Source organism: Megalobrama amblycephala, linkage group LG14 (assembly GCF_018812025.1).
Source record: "Megalobrama amblycephala isolate DHTTF-2021 linkage group LG14, ASM1881202v1, whole genome shotgun sequence".
Lineage (NCBI taxonomy): Eukaryota > Metazoa > Chordata > Actinopteri > Cypriniformes > Xenocyprididae > Megalobrama > Megalobrama amblycephala.
In genome coordinates this window covers 676,638-691,241 of record NC_063057.1, presented here as the reverse complement: position 1 = coordinate 691,241, position 14,604 = coordinate 676,638, and the positions used below count along the sequence as shown (strand labels likewise).

The window sequence follows — 14,604 nt, the reverse complement described above, 5'->3', positions numbered from 1 at the left end:
TTTGGAGAATCTGATGTTTCCCCATTCAAAGAGATTGCATGATGCCCAGGATGCCCGAGAGGCGTTTCAAAGATGGCCGCCGAGTGAATTGACTTGTCTTAAAGGGACTTTGGCGTTACTGACAGACTGGGAAGAGAGGAGCTGCAACAATGGAGAATATGAGGAGAATAATCAACATTCAATCTAGTAGAGCACAAAAACAACATCAGGTCCTCTTTTTACAACAGTGTGAAACCTTCTTCACTCCAATATTGATCTGAATCAGTGTCTGTTGGCATCATTCATCACTAGTTTTCTCATAACAGGCACCAAATAAACCATGAAGGGTTAAAAAGCAAGAATTTGTGAGTCGGTTCTCTGATATTCCTGCAAATATAATTACTGCAAACACATTTTACTAAACGTCTAAGAGCTGAATATACTGATGTGTGTGTTTGTGCTCTTGGCACTCTTTAGGCGAAGTCTAAAAATGCCCTGTAGCCAAAGCGCCAGTATGTCAGGTAATCCTAAACCACAGCTGAACACACTCACACACACACACACACACACACACACACACACACACACACACACACTCACACACACTCACACATATATATGGGCTTGCAGTGAGGAACAATGCCTGGCTTTATAGGAGCTCGGCAGGAAAACACACAGAGCCTTTCGCGCACACACACACACACACACACACACACACACACACGGTTGATCTGTGACATCCATGATGCTCCGCTGCGTCGGCGTCTGGTTTGGGCTTCACTGGCACTGCGGTGTCGTTGAGAGAGTAAATGTGTCACACACACCTGAAACAGCCAAGAGAACAGAGGAAATGTGTGTGAGACGCTATGAAAGTCTACATACATTCATGCATAATAAACAAATATGCATAATAATGTATATTTAATTAAAATTGAATTTTGTGTTCAAATGATTTAGCTAAATTTGTCACTGCAGGTCACACCAAAAAAATAAAATTACTCAAGTAATTGAGCGCCACCTAGTGTAGAAAGGCTGCACATACTGTATGTCAGAGAGTTTTTGAGCACAAAAATAATGAAGAACAAAATGAGAAGAAACACAATAGCTTTGCTAATAAACCCTTCAGAAAGAGCAAAAGAAACAGAGTTGAGTAGAAAAAAGCAAAAGAGTAACAGGATGTGAGTCCCGGCCGTGACTCCAGAGAATCCCTGAGAGAACGGATCGACTTACAGCAATAAAACCAGAATCAACACACTGATTCAGACACTAACACACTTCAAAACAGATGATCACACGATTATCTAAAACACAATCATACACTCGTGTAAACCTGATGAAGGAGAAATCTGATCCTAGATCAGCAGCGTCTTTAAATCAAGCCCTTCAAAACACACATGAAGGCCTGCGACTGTCTCCTCTGTCAGCTCTGGAAACCTGCCACTGAAAACAGAAACTAAACGCAACAAGAAATAATCCTAGCTGACAAAAACACGTTCTGAGAACGTTATTAAAGATCAGATAACTCTGAATGAACGTTCTGTTAACGTTGAGAGAACCTTGTCAGAACGTTCCCTGTTAGCTGTTACTGCAGGAAAACAGTTCAGGAGAATTAATGAGGCTCTCAGTTTCACTGAAGTATCAACTTTGTCTCAGATGTTTCTCTTAAACACACACACACACACACACACACACACACACACACACACACACACAGATCTTCACACTGCTGCAGCTCTATAAACCTGCTCGACTCTACTGAAACATGAGATGAAGAAGAACCTCCAGAAACAACATCTGGAGCAGCACACACACACACACACACACACACACACACACACACACACACACTAAAAAATGTAAAACCAAGCCAAGTTGGGTTGAAAATGGTCAAATCCAGTGGGTGAGTTAAATATTTGCCCAACATGCTGGGTAGTTTTATTTAAACCAACTATTGTTTAACTTAAAAATGAACCCAAAATATGTTGGAAATGACAAATCACACACATAATTACTAGAGGCAACGATAATAATCAAAAGGTGAATAATTTAATAAGCAATTTAATAAATGTACAGTACAGTCCAAAAGTTTGGAACCACTAAGATTTTTAATGTTTTTAACAGAAGTTTCGTCTGCTCACCAAGGCTACATTTATTTAATTAAAAATACAGTAAAAACAGTAATATTGTGAAATATTATTACAATTTAAAATAACTGTTTTCTATTTGAATATATTTGACAAAGTAATTTATTCCTGTGATGCAAAGCTGAATTTTCAGCATCGTTACTCCAGTCTTCAGTGTCACATGATCCTTCAGAAATCATTCTAATATGCTGATCTGCTGCTCAAGAAACATTTAATGTGTACAATTGTACAAAATATTTGTGTACAATATTTTTTTCAGGATTATTTGATGAATAGAAAGTTCAAAAGAACAGTGTTTATCTGAAATCTAATCTTTTGTAACATTATAAATGTCTTTACTGCCACTTTTGATTGATTTAATGCATCCTTGCTGAATAAAAGTATTCATTTCTTTCATTTCTTTTCAAAAAAAATAAAAATAAAAATTCTTACTGACCCCAAACTTTTGAACGGTAGTGTATAATGCTACAGAAGCTTTGTATTTCAGATAAATGCTGTTCTTTTGAACTTTCTATTCATCAAGGAATCCTGAAAAAAAAGTACACAACTGTTTTCAACATTGAAAATAATCATAAATGTTTCTTGAGCAGCAAATCAGCATATTAGAATGATTTCTGAAGGATCATGTGACACTGAAGACTGGAGTAACGATGCTGAAAATTCAGCTTTGCATCACAGGAATAAATTACTTTGTCAAATATATTTAAATAGTACACAGTTATTTTAAATTGTAATAATATTTCACAATATTACTGTTTTTTACTGTATTTTTAATTAAATAAATGTAGCCTTGGTGAGCAGACGAAACTTCTTTTAAAAACATTAAAAATCTTAGTGGTTCCAAACTTTTGGACTGTACTGTATATTATTTAATTATTATTAAACTTAATAATAAATGTTAATTTCCAACCTATTTTGGGTTCATTTTAAGCGAGCAATACAGTCATTTTTAAGCAATAGTTGAGTTAAATAAAACTACCCAGCAGGTTAAGCAAACATTTAACCCAACTGCTGGGTCAAATCAACACAATCACTGTGTTTGTCCATTTTCAACCCACCTTGAGTTGTTTTAACCCAGCATTTTTTAGAGTGTACTTACACACACACACACACACACTCTCTCACACACACACTCCTCTCACAGTCAGATGTGTGTGTGTTTCTCGTGAGCGTCTCTTGTTTCTCCAGCAGATTCATTCTGCTCATTTCACTGCTAATGCAACTTTAGAGCTACGACACGGATTGAGTTTCTGTCCGGCGCCATTCTGAGGGAAAACCCACACACACACACACACACACACACACACACACACTCACTCTCTCTCACACAAACACACACTTCAGAGACAGATAAACAGAGTAAAATAAATCTGTGTGTGTGTGTTAGCATGGACATTTTAATGCATGTACAGTGTTGTGTTGGTATAGTGAAGGTAATACTATGGTACTGAACGATTCCCATATAAATGTACCACATTTGTACAAAAAACAAAACATGATACTTTTCACTTATTCTTTAGAAGGACATTTTTAAATGTCATATTATTATTTATTTAGTGTTTTCTTATCCAGAATTACTTAATTTTATTTACACAGGCAATTCGCTTGATCAATCCGGGCTAAACGTCTTCCGGACAGAATGAGTTACTTTAAAATTATTATTTGTACATAAATTATACGTGCATATACTTATAACAAACATGTTTTATAAAAGCATAATTATGAAGAATTAATTAATTGTTATTTTTAGAAATTATATTTTTTATTCATTTACATTAAATACAATTTATATGTATTATAAATATGTATAATTATATAGAATTAATACATATTACAAATATATATATTTATGATTGCATAAAATATTTTTAGATGTATAATTAAATAGAATGAATATATTATAATAAATAATTAATTATATATACTAATTATCTATATGTTATTTAGCAGAATGATGATGTTGATGATCATGTGACTCTTACCCTCATCATTTGTTCTGGTCTCTGATCCTCAAGCATCGTCTCTTGACGGGCGGCTCCGGATCGTCCCGGCCGCTCTGCTCAGATCCCTGTGCCGCCGCCGCCGCCGCGAGTGTGTTTTTCTCCCAGGTGTGTGTTTGAGTGTGTAAATGTGTTTGCGCGGCCATATGTGTGTTTTTCTCACGCAGTTTGGGCGGCACGGACCGCGCATACGTGTGCTCTACGTCCTGCGGGACGTCCTCATCCCCTCTGCTCTCTTTTGATTGGTCGCTCTGGCAGTCCGTCTGCTCTGCCGGCCAGGGATTGGCCGAGCCGGTGTCCCGCCCACCCAGATAGCTGTTCTCCTTCACATCCTCACAGTCAGAGAGAGGAGACGGGATCTGGGCGGAGCCACTGTCCAATGAAAGCGAGGCGGCCTGTATGGCGGTCGAACGAGCCAATGAGTACAAAGAGGCGGGAGTGACGACTCTGCCGTCCAATGAGGCGGAGGCCGTCGCCGTCACGACAGACGTGTAAAGTGCTTTGCGCAGAATGTGAGCGTCGGGGTTTTCCTCTTTGACCGGGTTTCTGCGGAGACACCGGATCACCTGCCGCTCGGACGTGGAGGGAAGCGGAGAAGCACATTGTTCGATCTTTACTCTGTTTTGATTGGTCTCCTCCGAGCTGGAGCGACCCGGATCAGGTGTGTCCTTCTCCTGTTCCTGGAGGCTTCGAATGACCCCTCTGTGGCCCGTTTGAGGGGAAACAGGGATGGGAATGGGAATCGGCACCGGGATTGGCACGAAAACGGGATAGGGCAAAAACATCATGGGCTGCGGCCACGGCGGAGGCATTTGGGGAGGGTACGGCGGGTGGAAGGGCGCGTACGGCGAGGCGTAGGGCTGGAGGAGAGGGGGCGGGGCAAACGACACCCTGTGGGTGGGGCTGACGGGGCGGGCCGGATGAGGGGCGGGGCTCTGTGCGTGAAGGGGTGGGCGCACAAAGGGGAGTGGCATCTGAGGTGGGCGTGGCTGCTCGAGCGTAACACGAGACGGGCCGGCGGGAGAGGAGGGCGACGCACCCGTCTGGATCTTGGAGATGGGCGTTCGCAGCGAGGAAGATGACGTCGGGGTTTGGGGCGAGAGGGTTTTGGCGGGAGGGTCCCAGGCCTCCGGGGTGAGGAGTTTCTGGTTTTCAGCCAGTTTGGGGCGGTTCTCCTCGTCTTTGGAGCTGGTGAGGGCGGCACGAGCTTCCCGGTAAAACACGTCCATCTTGTACTGGTTTAGGCATTTGGTGCTACAGAACTGCAGCCGCTCCTCGCCCGAACCGAAGTCCAGGTACTCTTTAGTGTGACGGACGTGTTTACACCAATCACACACCTGCAGAGAGAGAGAGAGAGAGAGAATTTTTAATACATATCAGTTCACTCAAACTCAGCGGATTGATTCAGCAAACTTTTCCACTGGGTTTATAATAAGAAGAGCTTGTGATCCTGTTTTCACAGACACTTTTCTGCTGTAATTTGAGCTTGAGGGTTTAATTCTTGTGGGTCAAAAAATTAATACATTAGTAATGTCATTTTAATATTTCTAAAATGATTCATGTGCTTATTCTTTTTTTACAGAGCATTTACATTACAATAGTAAAATATTTCCTATAATAATAATAAAAAAAAATTATATAATATTATAAAATAATAATAATAATAATATATTTTTAATTTAATAATATATTATTTTACATAAACATGTCACATAATATAATAAATATATTATTTGTATTATTATCATTTATTCTTCCTCAGAACTATATATTATTTTACATGGATATAATAATAATAATAATAATAATAATAATAATATATATTTAATTTAATAATATATTATTTTACATAAACATGTCACATAATATAATAAATATATTATTATTTTCATTATTATTATTATTATTATTATTATTATTATTATTATTATTTAATCTCCCCAGAGCTATATATTGTTTTACATAGACATAATATTTTTTTATTTAATAATATATTATTTTACATAAACATTATAATAAATATATTCATCATCATCATCATCATCATCATTTAATCTCCCCAGAGATATATATTATTTTACATGGACATAATAATAATTTTTAATTTAATAATATATTATTTTAAATAAACATGTCACATAATATAATAAATATATTATTATTATCTTAATATATATTATATTAATATTAATATTTCTAAAATTATTCATGTGCTTATTTTTTTGTTTTTGTTTTACAGGGCATTTACATTACAATAGTCAAATATTTCCTATAATAATAATTTAAAAAAATTACATTATTATTATACAATAATAATAATAATATTTTAATTTAATAATATATTAATTTACATAAACATGCCACATAATATAATAAATATATTATTATTTTTATTATTATCATTTAATCTTCCTCAGAACTATATATAACTATATATATTTTAATTTAATTATATATTATTTTACATAAACATGTCACATGATATAATAAATATATTATTATTATCATCATCATCATCATTTAATCTCCCCAGAGCTATATATTATTCTACATGGATATAATAATAATAATAATAATAATAATAATATATTTTTACTTTTAATAATACATATTATTTTACATAAACATTTCACATAGTATAATAATAATAATATGTTATTATTATTATTATCAACATTTAATCTCCCTCAGAGCTGCATATTATATTACATTGACATAATAATAATAAGAAGAAGACGGAGAGTGTATGTTTATTTACACGCGTGTTGTTGTTCATCTTCAGCAGAAGTCTTGTGGGCGTGTCCAGCGTTTGCCCAGGGGGTGGAGACTGGTCACCATGGCGATCCTCATCTCGAGCCTCGAGGAACACAAACACACAAAATTACAAATCTGAAGCACAAACAGTCAGAAAGCATTTGGACACTTATTGTTATTTCAAATTATCAAAAATAAAGATACACAAAACGCAAGTTTGAACTTCTAAATCCACAGATGAAGTGCTGAAGATCTTGTGTTTGTTTAGTTCATGTGATTTCATCCATCCACTGGAAAACACACATCTATTGTTTTATCATCTTTCACAATGAACGACTCTTGCTTTGATATTTTATATCTCCTGAATGACACAGGCGTGTTTAAGTGCTGTTTGTGTGACGTGTGTGTGTGAGTGTGTGTGTGAAACCGGAGCGTTTTGTGCGTAAAGTATGCACTGTAAGACGAAACCTCTCTCTCTCAGACAGGCTGGAGCTCGTCTGAGGCTCTGATAAACTATCCTCTGTGTTTCAAACGTCTTTTCTCTGTTGTGGGAATGAGCTGCTCACGGAGCGTAAACACACGGCCTGAAAACGATCGCTCCGTCCAGCATCCGTGTGTGTGTGTGTCGTCAGTGATGTAGTTCAGTAAACTCAGTGTTTCAGTGTGTGATGGCGTCCATATTTTACTCCATGCAGGTGTTTTGATGGTGGTCATGGTTTGATTACCAGTTCATCTCATTTCTGATGGTTTTTACCTTATTGCGTTTGAAGTAGGCGCGACGACACGCAGCGAAACACTTCTCGCTGCAGAAGCTCTTGAGCTCCGAGCCCATGAGCAGAGAGTACCTCTTCATCCCCTCCTTCTGACACCACACACACACGATCTGAACGTTCTGGACGTCCTCCACTGAAGGGCGAGAATAAACGTTCAGATGATTCAGTGTTTCTGGACGTGATTTACGTGAGTTTTGTGTTACACACCGGCAGAGGGCTTGATGAGCGGCACGATGACATTCATGCTGTGGTGCTCCTTCACCCGCGGTGAGGCCGAGGAGGAGTACGATGATGAAGAAGGAGAGAGAGGAGCGGCCGGAGGCTCTTTCTCACCGTTCCTGACGGGCTCTGAGGAAGATGACGGCACCTTCCTCTCTGTGGAGTGTGGCTTTGGCACCGAGTTCTCTGGAGGGCAAAGAAATCACATGGAAGCAGGAGTGTGACGGTAATGTGTGTGTGTGTGTGTGAGTGTGTGAGTGTGTGTGTGTGTGTGTGTGTGTGTGTGTGTGTGTGTGAGTGTGAGTGTGTGTGTGTGTGTGTGTGTGTGTGTGTGTGTGTGTGTGTGTGTGTGTGTGTGCACTTACCTTTAAGAACAGATATATGATGGCGTTTGACACGATTTCGGGCATCAGAGTCTGACTCCTGCAGCTCCACTTTATCATAGCCGTACCAACCCAAGAGTTCATTCATGGTGCTTTCAGCAAAGTTCTGCAACAGACAAACACCTGTGCTCAGAGAAGATAGATAGATAGATAGATAGATAGATAGATAGACAGATAGATAGATAGATAGATAGATAGATAGATAGAAGGATAGATAGATAGATGATAGAAGGATAGACAGACAAACAGATAGACAATAGGATAGATAGATAGATAGATAGAAGGATAGACAGACAGACAGATAGACAACAGAAGGATAGATAGATAGATAGATAGATAGATAGATAGATAGATAGATAGATAGATGATAGATAGATAGACAGACAGACAGATAGGCAACAGAAGGATAGATAGATATATGATAGAAGGATAGATAGATAGAAGGATAGACAGACAGACAGATAGGCAATAGGATAGATAGATAGATAGATAGATAGATAGATAGATAGATAGAAGGATAGATAGACAGACAGATAGACAACAGAAGGATAGATAGATAGATAGAAGGATAGATAGACAGACAGATAGACAACAGAAGGATAGATAGATAGATAGATAGATAGATAGATAGATAGATAGATAAACAGACAGATAGACAACAGAAGGATAGATAGATAGATAGATAGATAGATAGATAGAAGGATAGATAGACAGACAGATAGACAACAGAAGGATAGATAGATAGATAGATAGATAGATAGATAGAAGGATAGATAGACAGACAGACAGACAACAGAAGGATAGATAGATAGATAGAAGGATAGATAGACAGACAGATAGACAACAGAAGGATAGATAGATAGATAGATAGATAGATAGATAGATAGATAGATAGATAGATAGATAGATAGATAGACAGATAGATAGATAGATAGAAGGATAGATAGACAGACAGATAGACAACAGAAGGATAGATAGATAGATAGATAGATAGATAGATAGATAGATAGATAGATAGATAGATAGATAGATAGATAGATAGATAGATAGATAGATAGAAGGATAGATAGACAGACAGATAGACAACAGAAGGATAGATAGATAGATAGAAGGATAGATAGACAGACAGATAGACAACAGAAGGATAGATAGATAGATAGATAGATAGATAGATAGATAGATAGATAGATAGATAGATAGATAGATAGATAGATAGATAGATAGACAGATAGATAGATAGATAGATAGAAGGATAGATAGACAGACAGATAGACAACAGAAGGATAGATAGATAGATAGATAGATAGATAGATAGATAGATAGATAGATAGATAGATAGATAGAAGGATAGATAGACAGACAGATAGACAACAGAAGGATAGATAGATAGATAGATAGATAGATAGATAGATAGACAGACAGATAGACAACAGAAGGATAGATAGATAGATAGATAGATAGATAGACAGACAGATAGACAACAGAAGGATAGATAGATAGATAGATAGAAGGATAGATAGACAGACAGACAGACAACAGAAGGATAGATAGATAGATAGAAGGATAGATAGACAGACAGATAGACAACAGAAGGATAGATAGATAGATAGATAGATAGATAGATAGATAGACAGACAGATAGACAACAGAAGGATAGATAGATAGATAGACAGACAGATAGACAACAGAAGGATAGATAGATAGATAGATAGATAGATAGACAGACAGATAGACAACAGAAGGATAGATAGATAGATAGACAGACAGATAGACAACAGAAGGATAGATAGATAGATAGATAGATAGATAGACAGACAGATAGACAACAGAAGGATAGATAGATAGATAGATAGAAGGATAGATAGACAGACAGACAGACAACAGAAGGATAGATAGATAGATAGAAGGATAGATAGACAGACAGATAGACAACAGAAGGATAGATAGATAGATAGATAGATAGATAGATAGATAGACAGACAGATAGACAACAGAAGGATAGATAGATAGATAGACAGACAGATAGACAACAGAAGGATAGATAGATAGATAGATAGATAGATAGATAGACAGATAGATAGATAGATAGATAGATAGATAGAAGGATAGATAGACAGACAGATAGACAACAGAAGGATAGATAGATAGATAGATAGATAGATAGATAGAAGGATAGATAGACAGACAGATAGACAACAGAAGGATAGATAGATAGATAGATAGATAGATAGATAGATAGATAGATAGATAGATAGATAGATAGATAGATAGACAGATAGATAGATAGATAGATAGAAGGATAGATAGACAGACAGATAGACAACAGAAGGATAGATAGATAGATAGATAGATAGATAGATAGATAGATAGATAGATAGAAGGATAGATAGACAGACAGATAGACAACAGAAGGATAGATAGATAGATAGATAGATAGATAGATAGACAGACAGATAGACAACAGAAGGATAGATAGATAGATAGATAGATAGATAGACAGACAGATAGACAACAGAAGGATAGATAGATAGATAGATAGAAGGATAGATAGACAGACAGACAGACAACAGAAGGATAGATAGATAGATAGAAGGATAGATAGACAGACAGATAGACAACAGAAGGATAGATAGATAGATAGATAGATAGATAGATAGATAGATAGACAGACAGATAGACAACAGAAGGATAGATAGATAGATAGACAGACAGATAGACAACAGAAGGATAGATAGATAGATAGATAGATAGATAGATAGACAGATAGATAGATAGATAGATAGATAGATAGAAGGATAGATAGACAGACAGATAGACAACAGAAGGATAGATAGATAGATAGATAGATAGATAGATAGAAGGATAGATAGACAGACAGATAGACAACAGAAGGATAGATAGATAGATAGATAGATAGATAGATAGATAGATAGATAGATAGATAGATAGATAGATAGATAGATAGATAGATAGATAGATAGATAGTGTCTGTTCACAGAAATCAATCTGTTGATCTGAATCAAAAACACACTGAATTGCTGCAGGAACAGCAGCTTCTGATGGACTGATAGAGAATCTGACGGGCTGCAGAGCTTCTCTCTGAGATTAGAGCGCGTCACATGATCCCCGGTCAGAAATCAGAGGACACCCAACACCACTGCAGAGTCACAGACTTCCCAGAAATCCCCTCCTCTGCGACCGGCCCGGAGACTAATTACATCAGCGACCGCATCTCTCTCTCTCTCTCTCTCTCTCTCTCTCTCTCAGATTGATTCTGCTGTTTTCTCATTAGCGGGAGACGGGCTTTTCCCTTCCTCCGCTTCCATCCCACAATGTTGTTTTTGTTTCTTCTTGGCAGTTCAGACAAACATCTGTTCGCCGAGAGTGACAGGCCTGTCCCGAACGCAGCAGCCAAAGGCAACAAACCCGCCGCGACCCCTGCCTCGCTTGCATCAGGCCGGGCTACGGTTTCATGTGTTTGGATTAAAATTAGTTAAGTTGTAACTCTACACCCCCCAATGGATATCATTTGCTGAGATCCAGAATCGCTCCCACAAAAAGAGCCGTTTCCTCCCTCGCAGAGATGGAAAGTCTCACAGAAAGCGCTCTGAGAGGATCTATAAACGCGTGGGCATCCGTTCACAAACACATCATATCAGGTGTCCGGCTCACATATCAAACACGACTTGTGAAATCGGTCTCGGCTGTGTGCTTGAATAAAAGCCAGCAATTTAATAAGGTCAACGTGTCAGTTGTCCAACGGTGGACACATGCAGCTCAGTATGGAGAGCTGAAGTGTGCTAGAAAGTGTGCTTGATTCACATCTGGTGCTGAACAGTGATGTGAGCAGCTGCACAGAGACGCCTTGATCATATGATGGTGTGAGAAAATGTGCAGATTATATTTCTACATGATCTGATGTTTAAAAATGAATTTTGTTTGTGTAGCCGAATGGTGGTTCGGTAATATTCAATTTTATATGAATTATTTGATTTTTAAACACCTTAATATTATTTTTTTAATGTTTATATTATCATTTAAATATGTGTATATATATTTTAGTACATTGTTTTTATTTTTAATGTTTATATTAGATATTTTATTTTTTAAATTTTCTATATTCTGTATTTTATTTGTTATATTTTAAAAATAAAATATGTAATATAAAAACAAAAAAATAAATTAATATATTACATAAAATATTTTTAAAATTAAAAAGTAAAAATGTCTCAAAAGTATTTTTATAATTTTATTGCATACAGTATTCATTTTTTTAAAAATTTTATATATGTATTTAACATTTTTACAATAAAATATTTAATACAAAGTATAAAAATAAAAATGTGAAATAAAAATCTAAAAAAATAAATTAAATAAAATTATAATTTTTTATTTTAAAAATGTATTACATACAGTATTTTATTTTTTAAATATTATATATTGTATTTTTATTTTTTAATATTTTAAAATTAAAATATTTAATATAAAATATAAAAAAACAAAAATTTAATATAAAAACATGAAAAATAAATATTATATAAAATATTTTAAAAAATAAAAGGTAAAAATGCATTCATTTTATTTTTAATTTAATTTTTTTATTTCTGTATTCTATATTTTATTTATCTATACTTTAATAAAAAAATATTCAATACAAAATATACATAAAAATGTAATATAAAACAAAAATAATTTAATGTATAAAATATTTAAAATTGCATTAATTTTATTTTTAGAATTTTGCTACATACATTTTTTAAATATTTCTATATTCAATATTTTATTGCTATACTTTAAAAAATAAAATATTTAATACAAAATATATAAAACAAATGTAATAAAAAATGAAAAATAAATATATTATATAAAATATTTTATCAAATGAAATGTAAAATGTATTAAAAATGTTTTATTTTATAATTTTATTACATACAGTATTTATTTTTAAATTTATATATTCTATATTTTATTTTTTATATTTTAAAAATAAAATATTTAATTCAAAATATGCAAAAGAAAAAAGTAATATAAAAACATGAAAAAAATATTATAAAATAAATATTTAAAAAACTAAAATGTATTACAATTTTTATAATTTTTTTTACATATAGTATTTTATTTTTTAAATAGTATATATTCCATTTTTTATATGTTGTATAAAAGCTTCTATAGGCATGTTTTAATTATAATAATAATAATTACAATTTTAAATAAAAAAATTATAATTTTTTTCACACACACACACACACACGCAAACAACCACACACTTATATACACACATATGTAGGCCTATATATACATATATTATATTTTTAAAAAAAAATTATATTACATGTTTTATCTTTTAAAAAACAAATTAGTATCCGCGTTAAAACATGAATCCAGTGTACAGCTTCTTGGCATCACATCAGCAGCATCTGCTTCTTTACGCATCAAATACCTGCAGAAACGCGCAGCAGTGAATGTTAATCTGGTCATATAGTGTCCAGCACGGGATGCTCGTGCTCGTGTCTCCATCAAGCTTCTTAACTTTAACCAACAACACTACAGGCTCACCGAATAAGTTTCGCAACGCTTCGCTGCTCCACAAGATTCAGCCAAAATGCGCTCTGCGCCGCGAGTTTCTGAAACACATGATCTGAAATAAAGACGCGCGTCCTCAGAAACACCTCGCGCTTACCTTCATCTCCTCGTTCACGTCTCTCTTGACGGGATGCGCAGGTTTTCTGCTGCGTTTGTTCTCCGGCGGTCGCCCCGTTTCCATCTCGGGCATGACTCGCGGAGAGGCGCGCGGAACGGACGCTGTCAGTCGCGGCTGTCACGCGAATCTGACGCGGCGCGGGAACAATGAGAGGCGCGCAGCGGAGATCAGGGGAGGAGGTGAAACTCAACACCCGGCGCCCACCGCCTCCTCCCACAGGCTCCCCCGGATCCATTACGGCAGGAATGCGCGGAGCGAGAGGCTTTTACCGGCGAACACAGGCGCGTCTTTACTCTCGGGCACGACTCTGTTCTGATGGACCTTCGGTTCTCAACACACACGAAGGACACAAAATCATGCTTTCATGGGCTATGACATGAAAAGTGGAAATTATGCCATGCTGAGGTTAAAACTGAGATAAAAATATGATATCCTGTCAATTATGTCACAATTATGAGATTAATTTTTTTTATTATGACAAAAGGTTGAAACAGATAAGTTGTCATAATAAATTATCATAATTATGAGATAAAGTTTTGAGCATAATTTTGAGACTAAAATGATTGAATTATGACAGAAAGTTGAAACTATGAGATAAAAAGTTGAACGTATGTCATAATTACGAGATTAAAAGGTTGAATTATGAAATAC

General features: G+C 35.7%; 1 protein-coding gene across 1 annotated transcript; it reads right to left on the bottom strand.

Annotated features, from left to right (window-relative positions):
* Positions 1-115: 115 nt before the first annotated feature.
* Positions 116-14,373, bottom strand: sobpb (sine oculis binding protein homolog (Drosophila) b). The gene is made up of 7 exons (XM_048157004.1): positions 13,933-14,373; positions 8,235-8,358; positions 7,858-8,055; positions 7,632-7,783; positions 6,882-6,980; positions 4,106-5,460; positions 116-803 (listed from the first exon to the last, which is right to left on the bottom strand). Exons 1-6 carry the CDS (start codon positions 14,023-14,025, stop codon positions 4,111-4,113), a joined length of 2,016 nt encoding a protein of 671 aa, XP_048012961.1. The 5' UTR covers positions 14,026-14,373; the 3' UTR covers positions 116-803; positions 4,106-4,110.
* Between the last annotated feature and the right edge of the window lie 231 nt (positions 14,374-14,604).

What these genes read in the sequence shown, in the direction of transcription:
- sobpb (XM_048157004.1), bottom strand. Translation starts at nt 14,025, where the DNA reads ATGCCCGAGATGGAAACGGGGCGACCGCCGGAGAACAAACGCAGCAGA. An exon ending in ACGTGAACGAGGAGATGAAG is followed by an intron (nt 8,359 to 13,932) that starts GTAAGCGCGAGG and finishes TGTCTGTTGCAG; the next exon opens with AACTTTGCTGAAAGCACCAT. An exon ending in CCTACTTCAAACGCAATAAG is followed by an intron (nt 6,981 to 7,631) that starts GTAAAAACCATC and finishes GTGTTCCTCGAG; the next exon opens with GCTCGAGATGAGGATCGCCA.